The following is a 13,096-nucleotide window of genomic DNA, read 5'->3' as shown; positions in this document are numbered from 1 at the left end:
TGCACTAGAATCGACTTGAAGAAATCCATCGTATTCACATATTGTATACTTCAACTAAGTAAAAAGTCTTAACTCACTGCCCTCTTTGGTAAAAACTTAAAATTTTAAAGCTGTAAGATCCATCACGGGAACAATTTGTAAGTATCAAGTTGAAAAGCCATGTACTTCCGTTGGCATTGCCTTGTTCACTACGACCAGAGGCCAACTAAAAATTAAATCATAGCATTGCTGAACAAATCACATGCAAGCTTTGTATCGTCTCTCTAGAAAACTAACTTACCATAAAAGCTTGAAACATAGAACAACGTACCATAACTAAAAGCTCACCTTATATCGACTGTCGCTTTCTGGTAGTTCTCTTTTATTCCTCCATGCGCCTCACATCGACTCGGTTTCATCGCTTGTGGTAGCATTTAGCACACTACAAACTGTGTACTTCATACGGCTTGTTTGCGTACATATGTTCTGTCCATATTTTTGTATTCAACATGCAAATAACGCCAATTTACCGGGATTGTGTGATACTGTGCTATATTGAAACAACACTCGGGGTTTGTTTGTAGAAATAATTTAATCTACAGTATTTACAAAAGAAAAATAACTTAGCTTCTGCTAGTCGAATCTGACAACGTTTGGTTTTCAAAAACAGTTTCTAGATGGGCTAGACGACTACGCTGCCAACTAGCACATGAGTTAGAAATCGGTTTAACCCCCTATTTTGACGGTCCTCCTTGGATGGTGAATTAATGTTTGTTCAATTCAGTGCGCTTCTTATGATACATACGACTTATGGATTAGCAGCTAAAATCAATTCTAAATAAAACGTTGAATCTCTTTCGTATAGTTTCCATGGATTGTTCCTACAACTATCACTAGAACATTACAGTTTACCATCTATCTTAAAGTTATTCGCGGTCTCACACCTCACAATCCTGCGCACGTATGACTTTCTTGCTAGCAAATCGATCGTATCACTCCTAGTCTCTTCTCTGGTCGTCTGTTTTTACTTCTACATGTTATTTTGGATTTTGAAAGATGATCGAGTCTTATGACTATGGTAGAAAGAAGCTCAAGGACTGCACCGACAGACGCAGCACGAAGGAAACAGGAACCAATCCATGAAGATACCTTTGCAATCGTTGTCCGGATCGTAGGCCAGTAACCGATGCCATTTGTACTTTTGCTCGCAACCGCAATCTCCCGAGCAGCGAGATGTTTGTGTTTTTCTTGAAATGGTTGGATATTTGTTCAAGTTATTACTTAGTAAAATAAATAAATGATGTTAATACTTACGAACACACCTCCTGGTGAATTGCTTGCTCAAAATGCTGCGTATTTACAATGGCACGTACTTTTCCCGCAGAGTTGGATGCCCAGTACGGTGTGACGATCTCGATCTTGGATTCACATGCGTCCACCCTAAAAATTCAAATTCTTTTATTAACTAGCGTAAATAATAAATATTTACAACTCTTCCGGCAGCATTAGTTTTTACCACACAAAAATTCAAATCGCGCTTCTTTTATTTGTTACATTATATTCGTTAATCATTTTTCAGATATTTTTCTATTTTAGGAATCTGAGATTTTGATCATTCGTACCTGGTTTGATGTTTTCAATCATCAAGATTTCAATCGGAAATTTAACTAAGAATACATTTATAAATTATTACGAAGATTTCTCTTAACAATTCTTCGGGAATTCTGCCATAGTTTTTTTAGATGTATTCCGAAATACCAAAAGGAAATCGTAAGGTAAAATCTAATAAACTTGAAAGTAACTCTTCATTAACTTCCGTAAGCTTCTGGACTCTTGAGAAAATCTTGAAAGATTTCGTAGATAAATTGCAAAGAAAATTGAAAAAAAACAATCAAATCTCTGTATAATATTTTGCAGCGCTTCCTTGGAAGTATCGGACGGAATTCTCGAAGGAATTTGTGTAAGAATGATTACTTTGGTATAAGCTGGTGTAAAACATTACATGAACTATAGAAGAATTCATTAAGAGTTTACTTGAAAGATTACTCGAAAAATTGGTTGGAATTTCTGGATACCTCCGTAACCAGTTGACCAACAACCAAATCAACAACGACCAAAAATATCAAAAAACAAAAAATATCGTAATGAAAACATATTTTCGTGGTAAGAATAAAAAAAATGCTGCTAGTAGAGAGGTTATAACAATAACTGCCTCACCTTCCGGTACTCTCACCACTGCTATCGGGCGTCGAACCTTGCCTTCTGTTCGCATTTCCATTGCCGTTGCCATTACTGCTACCATTTGAGCCATTTGCTCCACCGTTGTTACTGCGACCAGTTGAACTTTGCCTTTTGTCCCGTAACCGTCCAAAGTAGGAATCGCCACTGCCGCCAAATGAAACAGGATCGTCCGCCGAGCCAGGTACTCCGTACAGATCCATCAGCTCCGGCAGTATCGTGAAATCATCGTCCATCCCTTGGACCTGACGTTTCCGTTTCCTGTTCGTTTGCAACGGCGGATACCTCGAGGACATCTCAAAGTCTCCGTACATTCGTTTCATTAGCGCCTTGTTCTCGTCGATGAATGTTTCGATTTTGTCTCTGAAAAAATAAATGGATCGTTTCATTAATCGACCTTAACATGTAGTTGAGTAGTTTTCAACTTCCAGTGACTACAAGTCTCTAATGCGTCTATGCATGTATTGGCAAATCAGCCGCCAATATTCACAGTGGAACAAAGTAAAAGATATCAACGACCTTGCCATTCTAGTCACCAGAAATATGCGCGGCCACCCATTCAGAAGAGTTGGTTGTTGTGGTGAAGCGCGTCTTGTGGTGAAAACGACCGACGACTATTGAGAAGATTGAAAGATCAAGTTTGAGTGGGACAAGCAGATTATTTTAAATGTCGACTGATTGTCGTTCGTCACTTCGAAAGAATGCCTTCCCATATCACCGCAGAAACCGCTTATAGTTGAAGAACCGTACAGACAAATTGGGTTCAACATGATATTCTGATACATAATTATTAATTCTAGGGATACAACAAAATTTAAAAACGTAACGTACAAACATAAGAAAACTTACGTTTTTGGATACAATGTATCTATCAATTTTTGTGCACCGAAATATGTACTTTTAATTGAACTAGGTTAGGCAATTTTTCGGCCCTCCCTCCCCTCATGGTAAGACTTTTTGTAGAAAAAAAATAAAAATAATTTGTCCTTTTTCTTCTTCTCTTTGTATTACGTTATCATAATTTGTCCTTCTTCTTGGTATTACGTCATCACTGGTACAAAACCTGCTTCTCTGCAATGAGCACTTCCACAGTTATCAACTGATAACTTTATTCGCCAAAAATTACCATTTTTGCAATCGTATATAGTGTGGCAGGTACGTTGATACTTTATGCCCAGTCAAGGAAATTTCTATTACGAAAAGATCCTGGACCGATCGGGAATCGAACTCAGGCATCTTCAGCATGACTTTGCCTAGTAGCTGCGGACTCTAACCACTCGGCTAAGGAAGACCCCTGAAATGTATCATTATTATTATTATTATTAATCAACGGGCCAAGTGAAGCCCAAATGATCAAACTTGAAATCATAAACTTTTGCCCCACTCGAACTTTTGCTTCACTTTACTCTATAAGATAGAGTCGATCCAAGCACTTTGAATTCTTCTCCCACTATGCAACAGAAATAGGTTACAATATCACTCATTTTCATAATACTTACATTGGATAACTATTGCCAGCCGTCGGGCAGAACAGCTGATGGTTCTTCTTAACACAAGGAACACCTTTGATCACATCCCCCCGCACGTTGAGACCAAGCGCTACTGATAGGGCCGTCCACCAGATCTGCAAAAAAAAAAAAGAAAAATGAATATTAAACATAGAAACATAAGATCAATCGCGATCAACGTAGTTCTTAATCGCAATGCCAACCCATATAACACTCAAACGTGACGCAAAAGTTGAATCATCAACGGGCTACCGATAGCGGTACGTGCAATACTCACTCGAAGCGCGCAAGCGGCTCGTTTGATCGGATTCCTTGAAAGTGCCAAAATAATGCTTTTTGATGAGAAAAACGTGTCACGTTCCATCGCTTGACGTGACAGTCGACGATAATATAAATAACGAAAAAAAAATCCAGCGAAGACGTCTTCGCATTCATGCACACTGTTGGGATTTCACCCGAATGACAAAATCAAGTCACGCCAATTGATCTTTACGAGCTGTAATATGTACCGTACTGCTAAGGGAAAATTGGCTAAATGCTTTTTCTAAGATCGAACTTCAGGTATCTAGAATAGCTGCTGTCTCACCATCTTAACTAGAATTCGATATTATTCCACGTCGGACTGAAAATCGCCCAGATGTTTCAGCGTCGAGTCTGGGTAGGCGCGTCCATTCCTGCTTAAAAATTCACACCCAGTGGCTGCCATTTGCGGCAACAGCATGAGAACAGTTGACGAATTGATTTATTTTACAATCATTGCAATTCGGCGGATTAGAATGGAGCAAAAGAATGGCTACCAATAATGGAGCTAACGATAGTATTCCGGTCTTTGAACGAGATTACAACTGGCTTGGATCACGTCATCACATTGGAGAAACTGGCATTTGGGCGCTGGAGTGTGCTTCGTCTCCTACATCGTGGGAACAGATTCAAAATAATGGTTCACATTTCGGTGTCATATTGCTTCATTCTTAACTGTTTCCAATATCGATTAAGAATCTATTGCTTCAAGCTGTTAGTTGTCATCTCAAACATAATTTTGAAAAAAGCCACGACATAGATAACTTAACGATAGGTAAATTCATTTTTCAATTAAAAAATGAAATAAAATCATACAATAATGTATCATATTTGATTCATACATTTTCTTGTACAAACAATCAAAGAAAGCTGAAATATATACTAATCAACCGATTGAGCAGAGGCTTTTATGAATCAATCCCAGGTAGCTCGTTACAGACAATTTCTTCTTCTTCTTTCTGGTGTTACGTCCCAACTGGGATAGAGCCTGCTTCTCATCTTTGTGTTCTTATGAGCACAATTATTAACTGAGAGCTTTCTTCGTCAATTGAGCATTTTTGCACTCGTATATCGTGTGGCAAGCACGGATATACTGTGTGTCCAGGGAAGTTGAGAAAATTTCCATTCCGAAAAGATCCTCGACCAGTGGAATTTGAACCCACGACCTATGCTGCATAGCTGCGATTTTACCGCTATGTCTATCAGGCTCAAAGATAATTTCGGTTTCCTGAAAATAACAGTCGATTAGTGCTCACCCAACCTTTGTCAACCTTCAAACACTTATTTTGCTAGCATTAGCATGAACATGATTGACTAATATCTATTACTACTCCGTTATTGCAAGAACAGCTGTTATCACACAGGCCGAGCAGTGAATTACAACAGAGTAGTAACAAATTTTGTTACTCAGTTAATGCGTTTTTTTTTTCTAAAAAAATATGCAAAAACTTTAGCTGGTAAAAAGTTAAAATAACAAAAATTATAATACAATTTCGTTAACACTAAACAAAATTAAAACAGAATATGTTATAATTCAAACAAAAATTTAACTTTTTTTTTGGAAATCAAACAGAAGTTAAAAACAAGATATTCAACAAAATAAGTGCACAGTGGTGGTAGGAAATTTGGCATAAAGCAGCTTGGCATAAATTCGGTTGACATAATAGTCATTTGGCATAACGGTCGTTTGGCATAATAGTATTTTGGCATAATTCTCGTTTGGCATATTTAGTCTGAAACCAAGAATTTCTTAAGGTGAAAATTGTTTTCACGTTTTCTTTCGAACCCCACTGACGACATCAGGCTTATTTTGCAATTTACTGGCACAACACATAATGATACTTATTCTTCAATCCCATGATTTTGAATAAACTCATTGATTACCGACAGTGAAGGAATATAGCAAATAGTATATAATTATTGATCTACAGTTATTCCTTTGAGTTACGCTATTGGACATAAATATTGGCAATGAAGCTTTTGTTATATTATCACAAATTAACCCTTCTTTCATATATTGGTTGTTTTTTTCGAAATATGATATAACAATAAGTATTTACTACTTTTATTTTTGATTTAAATAAATTTTGAATTCTTTGTTATTTAAAGCTATATTGTTTCGATAGCTATTGGTTTTGAACTTCTTACTGCTAAAAGGGTGACAAACGATTAAAGACTGGAACACGTAAAAATTGGACAACTTCAAACTGAAATGTTTCTATTGAAAATGAGCATGAGCATGAGCATGAGCATGATTGACCGCCCGCAGTTGCTACTCCGTTATTGCAAGAACAACTGTACTTACACAGGGAACCAACAGATGCTACTCATGATCAGTAACATCTTCAATGTGTAAGTACTGGCGCTCTCATTATTATAGCAAACAATACCGGCGCCGGCTGCGTCCGAATGCAGGTCAATTTGGGAATGGGAGGGAAATGTTGACGTGTTATTTGCTTTATGGAAGCCGAGGAGTCCTCTGCACTTCCACAAGAAAACACTGGGATTTTGGATATGGGAAAGGATTCGTTTTGGTAAACGATAGATATATTTTTGAATTAATACGTGAAACTATACACGAATGATCGATACCGATAGTGCGATTACTAAGCGATCCGGACACGATCTGAATTCCGTCGCTCGCCCTCAAAGGAGCATGCAACAGATTCAACGGATCAAACACTACTGACGCGTCGATGCTTTTTTTCATCCGCACTTTGTTTTTGTTTTTTCTTCCGAAAAACGCGATCCGGACACAATTGATCCGGATTCCATCGCTCGCCCTCAAAGGAGCATGCAACAGATTCAAAGGATCAAACACTACTGACGCGTCGATATTTTTTTTTCACCCGCACACTTTGTTTCGTTTTTTTCTTCCGAAAAACGCGATCCGGAAACAATTGATCCAGATTCCGTCGCTCGCCCTCAAAGGAACATGCAACAGATTCAACAGATCAAATCCTTTTTTTTCACCCGCACTTTGTTTTCGTTTTTTTCTTCCGAAAAACGCGATCCGAACACAATTGATCCGGGTTTTGTCACTCGCCCTCAAAGGAGCATGCAACAGATTCAACAGATCAAACACTACTCTGATGTGTTTCTATTGAAAATGCGTTAAAAACCTTAAGTGCTGCATTTGAAAGTTGAGTGTAATACAATGGTTGCTATGAGGGGTTTTCACCTTTTGCTTTCCAGTTTTCAAAACGACGTCCAAGTAAGAGGAGCAGCATGTCAAAATTTTGCTCGCGCGGCATGAGAATCTGACGTTCTTGCACGAAACTTATGTGAAGGCACATTTCAAGCAGCTTCTGGGACAGGAGTTTTATACCGCATCAGGAAAAAGGAACGTGTTCAAAACTTTCTAAACCATCAAACTATTGAAATTCCCGAAACAATACCTCGTCCAGCATTTTCATGACTACGGAAACTATCAATCATGAGATTTACGTCCAGGAGTGCCTCGAAAAGCAGCTAATACCATTCCTGATGCAACATAATAGACCTGTGCTGTTCCGACCAGACTTGGCGAGCTGCTACTATGGGAAAAAGGCAACCGAGTGATACGATGCGAAAAGCGTGACAAACAAAAGCCATGATAATAATAACATACCAACTAATGTTGTAAGAAGCGTCCCAAAAGGTTGGGGACTTGGCCATACCGATTCAGGTTGGATGAATACCCACGTTTTTTACGATTTCATGCTGGTCCTCACCAAATGTTCTCTACAGTAAAAAAAAATAGTGCTGCAACACTCCTAGGACAGTTTGGAATACTGTTTGATAAGCCTTTTTGTTCGTTTTTATTCATAGACGCATTAAATGTAATAATAATAATAAAATACGGTAAGTTCAAAAGCGTGTAGCAATCCAAGTGTCCGGAATTTGATACATTGGTGTCCGGATTTTGATTCAACGCAACCAAGGTGTACGGATTTAAATACACGACAAGCTACTTTTTTTACAATATTTTGCATAGATTTCGTAGCAATTTATGTATTATCTGGTGTTTCACTGCAAGATTAAGCTTTAAGCTTCATGAATCAGAATAATATTCAGCTTTTATTTCCACAATGATTCTTAATCAAGCCAATCAAAATTATGATCAGCTTAAGCGTCCGGCTATTGATGCATCACGGTAATATATGAATTAAGCTACCAAAAGAAAATAAGAAGGTTTTTGTGTTATGAATTTTTATCAGCAATTAGGAAAATCAATAAAGAGAAATCTTTTGCTGCCGTTACTCCGAGGATATTGAACGCAATTTTTACTATTCTTCCATTTTGTCAATGTTTTTAATTGTTTTTGGCGTCCAATCTTGTACTGTTTTATTCATTAGTTTTCCTTCTTTTAAACAAAGAATGTTTTTAGAGCTAAGACAATATTTTGTAAAGCCTTTTTTTATATTTTGCTATTTGATTAACTCTTTCAAACCTTGCTGCTAGTAGAAGTATTGCTTTGAATCCTGATAATATTTCAGCACACTTTTTTACAAGCACTGGATTTTGTTTCGAAATGTGGTATAAAAATTATAATTTCAATTAAAAAATTTCTCTTCTTTGAAAACTAGGCGGTTTTTTTATTAACACCTAAAATTAAAATTTGTAATGGATCGCTTGAAAATTTTGCCAGATATATTAACTTTTAGAATTGAGTTGTACGTTCAAATCATGCTGTTTGAAAATTGTTGGACATTTAGGCTTTAATCACTTTGAACAAAAACAACTGCTCCAATATGAAGGCTATTTTTGAATAATGGCGTTTGGATCAAAGCTTTCAATATCTTTTACCAAGTTTGTCTTCACCAAAGGTTATGTCTATTTATCAAGTTTTGACTTTCAATAATCACCTGTTCTTGAATATATCAGTCATACATAAACCTGTTTTCTACCAAATTGTTTTCGGTGAAAATGAGATGCTGCAACAATTCTTGACAATTACCGTTGATAATATATTTATAAACTACTCAGGATTTAGATTTTTTTTATGTTCTTAAAATTAACTGTTTCTAAAACTTTTTTTTAATTTATTTTTATCCACGAATCGTGAGATTTAGATTTTTCGAATATTTCATTTAATTACTGAATCCATCCAAAATAGTTAACTTACATAATTTTATTCATTTTTTTTTTGTTCCACAGAGTTGCTTGTATTGACGATTGAACCCGTTCTCCTCAAGTCTCTTTAATCGATTGTTTCATTTCGGATGCTTTTGTCTTTTAACGAATTTGATTTTTTTTTTTCATAAAAGCTCAAAACCTGTCGACGTCGCGATCAATTTGTAGTCGTCTCAGAGTTCCCGAACGAAGATTCAACCATAACGAAGGAAGCTTATTTGTTATCGGCCTATGGGAGCCTATGTGACGGATCACTGCAGCAAATAGTCATCCAGTGCTAGTTGAGTGACGATGACGATTCTTTTTTCAATTTCATCACCGACTTTTTCCATTTGACAGCGAAGATTGTCTAACTTCTGGTTTAAGAAATAGAACCATATAAAATAATACGTTTCTCAGTAAGTTAGAGGTGCTGTATTACACATTGGCTAAATGATAAGTTGGAAGTTTCATCGCATGCGCATAGCTAGAAATCGTATTTTCATATTTTTTCTAATATAAATATAAAATGTTCAATAAATTGCACATTCTATCACTAGGAGGCGCTAATGAGCTTCAAATAATTCAAGCTCATTGATCTCAAAATTGAATTAAGTTAGATGTCCAAGTGAAAAGTACGTTTAAAGATCTCACGCACACGCGAGTACACAGTTTTTCATTCATGTGTTGGTATGTCTCGGCAAGGTCTAGTGCTGTAACGAACGCTGCATGAGGTTTTTAATTTCACTTGCACATAAACGTTTTTGACAAAACTATTCATAAGGTCTAGGTTCATTTGTTAGGGCTGTGTGTATGTTAGGGTTGTGCGATATTTAGTTACTAGGAGGCACTAGAGGTATTTAACGAATTCATAAATTCGTTAAATACCTTTACGGCAAGTGGGACATAAAAAAACGATAGTTCAAACAAATTGTTAAATAAAATTTTCAAATGTCAATGTTTCTCAAATCCAACAATACAATCACATTTTGGCAACATATTTGCTGGTGTGTGCATGAGTTTAATCGAAAAATTTCGAAATTGTGAAAACTTTAGAAGAAAGTTTTAGAATCAGCCATTAGACGCAGTTACCTCGCTAAACAGGGCAAGTGAGGCACATCCATTTTCATGCGCCAATCCGCATCAGTAAGTCAACCATAACATTAAAAGGATTGATAAATCATAGATTTTAAATTTTGAGTAAATTTTTTTGTTCAAAGGGATCAACCATAAAATACATAACGCTTTACAAAGAAAACGTTCGTTTAATAGTATATCACATCGCTCTTGATATTAACTGAAAATTTCTCAATAGAAGTGTAAAAAGGAATAAAACATGTTCAAAATATATCATTTATAAGTTATTGGTTGAAAGTAGCATATAAGCTTTCAATAATTGACGAAATTATAAATATGTTCTGTTATTTTTTATATGCATGGCAGAAACCCACTTAATGGGGTGGAATTGTTTTCCGTAACTACTCAATTTGGTAGAAATAACAAATTGAGTTCAATTTAAATAGAAAAGTAATCGTTCTCATGATGGATTTCACATTTCATCTCTGTCTCTGTTCAATTTTAAATTCGTATTTCAAAAATAAAAGATAACACATTTCTTCTCCTTCTTATGCAATTACGTAATTTGAGATTGGTTGTTTTGATAGGTATGCCACTTACCCCGGGTATTAAGATATTTTGGGGTAAGTTAGACCATAAAAAATTTCATATGAAATGAAAACAAAAAACCGGTTTATCATTAGCAGCTTGTAATAATACCTAAAATTGTAGCTTACTGATGGATATTCGATTTAAAACACATTTATTTTTTGCGAGTCAGTGCAGTGCAGTACGTGAAACGTGTGCTTATTTTTACAATTTATCCCTGAATTGACAACTGTGGCATGAACCACATGGTAATAAAAATAACTATATTTTTTGTACTTTATACATACCTTGTCATTGTATCTTCAACTTTCTAGAAGAATACCCCCATGAAAAACTTTCACTAAGTGAGCTATGATGGAACGTCGGGGTACCTAATCTGAAGATTCAGAACAGCTAGTAAGCCAGTATTATCAGCAAACTTGTTTGTAAGTTCTACGACTAAATGCTGCTTAGTTTTGTCGCAAGGTGCTAGGATTTCAGAATTTAAAAAAAACATAATCAAATCCTTAAAAAGGGTAGCAAACCACCAATTCATTACGCAGAGAGCTTTTCAAAATTCAAACTGACCATTTTTGTGACAAAGTACGATACATTACATTGCATTTATAACAAGTTGAACATAACAATAGTTTTAAATACCGATATCTGTAATTTCATAAAAGGCTACTTGAGGATACGGTACAAGCCCTATTTTGAAAATTTCTGGTAGGGTTCGATGAGATGGGAGCAGTGAGTGACCCTAAATAATCAAACGCAATTTTAATGGAAGTACTATTGAAGCTTCGCGGAATCCAAAGTGGAATTACATAACCATAAACTTGGAATAATTATTGAAAGGAAAATATTTTGCAAAATTACCGAGGGAATACAGGAATCATTCCAAAAAAACATTGATAATAATTGAATAATTTTGAGAACAACTTGTTGATGAATTTCCTGTGAGTTTTTTGAGTTCGTCCATTAAACACGTGGCCCGTTTTTGTTTAAATTTAGACAAATTCTCCTTCCGAGTGTTTTATTCGTTGATTCTGTTGCTTGCTTTTTTGTGTTGAGCGACAGAATCCGGATCAATCGCGTCCGGTCCGCGTTCTTCTTCTTCTTCTTGGCATTAACGTCCCCACTGGGACAGAGCCGGCGTCTCAGCTTAATGTTCTTATGAGCCCTTCCACAGTTATTAACTGAGAGCTTTCTTTGCCAAAGTTGCCATTTTTGCATTTGTATACCGTGTGGCAGGTACGATTATACTATATGCCCAGGGAAGTCAAAGAAATTTCCATTACAAAAAGATCCTGGACCACCTTCAGCATGGCTTTGCTTTGTATCCGCGGACTCTAACCACTCGGCTAAGGAAGGCCCCGGTCCGCGCTTTGTGGATGGGAAAAAATGTATGTCATTAGCGTTGAATATCTGAAAACTGAGTGCTGTACAAAAAACATGCGTGTTACTTAGAAATTAATTGTGCTTCTCCCTTTCTTTGCGTGTAAGCTCCATTTAAAGTGCAGAAGACAATTTGTTTCTGTGTGGGACAAAGCGAGGTACAATTTCTACTTTTTCAATCTCTCCGTGCCTGCACACTCAGGAAAATTTCAGTAAGGTATGCTTTGAAGGCTGACAAGCTTAATAAATGCTCTGCAAAAACTCATAGTTGTGGATCCTAATATGTTTGATAAACTAAGAAACATGAGGTGGTAATAAATTATGTTCACCGTGTTTAAGAATTTTGACAGTCACATACTGCCCATAACTGCATATTTGTAACATTCGACAAAAGTAGGCATTGAGAAAATGGAATACAAAGTGAGCATTTTATGGCAGTATGGGAGGAAACTAAAATTTCTAAAAATTACCAGGAACTCTAAAGGGCTTATTTAAGGCTGGTATTTTGTACAACTTATATCGCATACTAGGTGAATTATCAGAAAATAATTCTGATAAATATTTGATTGCTATTACATTACGAGGCTCATTTATAATCTCAATGTGACTGTTATGCGGTTATAATTACCAATGTCACAAAACAACTTGGTATTTTTTTCACATTTTCTAGAACAATCTCACAGATTTCAGTAAATTGATCGAAAGTATTTATCATTTGATGACTCTCCATGGTTTTAACTCCAATTTGTCAAAAATGTCGAATGTGACTGTTTTGCAGTTATAGGCAGCATATTAGTGATATAAATTCAAGTGGAATTTTTGACGCGTGTACCAAACGCATAAGCGAAAATGAAAAAACTCCATGTCACGCAATCCATTGTACTTTGCGAGTCAGCACTGCCAGTATGAAGTGCCGAAAAATTACTCGTACTCGT

The 13,096-nt window shown here is 36.3% G+C and overlaps 1 protein-coding gene across 3 annotated transcripts in view; it reads right to left on the bottom strand.

Annotated features, from left to right (window-relative positions):
* Positions 1 to 552: 552 nt before the first annotated feature.
* LOC5565708 (protein spaetzle 3) overlaps positions 553 to 13,096 on the bottom strand; it is a 94,200-nt gene continuing 81,656 nt past the window's right edge. For all 3 annotated transcript variants that reach the window (XM_021846516.1, XM_021846515.1, XM_021846517.1), the window contains exons 4-7: positions 3,717 to 3,841; positions 2,197 to 2,580; positions 1,294 to 1,419; positions 553 to 1,226 (exon numbers count right to left, since the gene is read on the bottom strand). In XM_021846516.1, coding sequence (XP_021702208.1) covers positions 1,070 to 1,226; positions 1,294 to 1,419; positions 2,197 to 2,580; positions 3,717 to 3,841 — 792 coding nt within the window. In that variant the 3' untranslated portion in view covers positions 553 to 1,069. The remainder of the gene's footprint in view (positions 1,227 to 1,293; positions 1,420 to 2,196; positions 2,581 to 3,716; positions 3,842 to 13,096) is intronic.

Source organism: Aedes aegypti, chromosome 2 (assembly GCF_002204515.2).
Source record: "Aedes aegypti strain LVP_AGWG chromosome 2, AaegL5.0 Primary Assembly, whole genome shotgun sequence".
In the NCBI taxonomy this organism is placed as follows: Eukaryota; Metazoa; Arthropoda; class Insecta; order Diptera; family Culicidae; genus Aedes; species Aedes aegypti.
The sequence above is the reverse complement of the archived record's forward strand: the minus strand, read 5'-3'. Positions and strand labels throughout refer to the sequence as shown.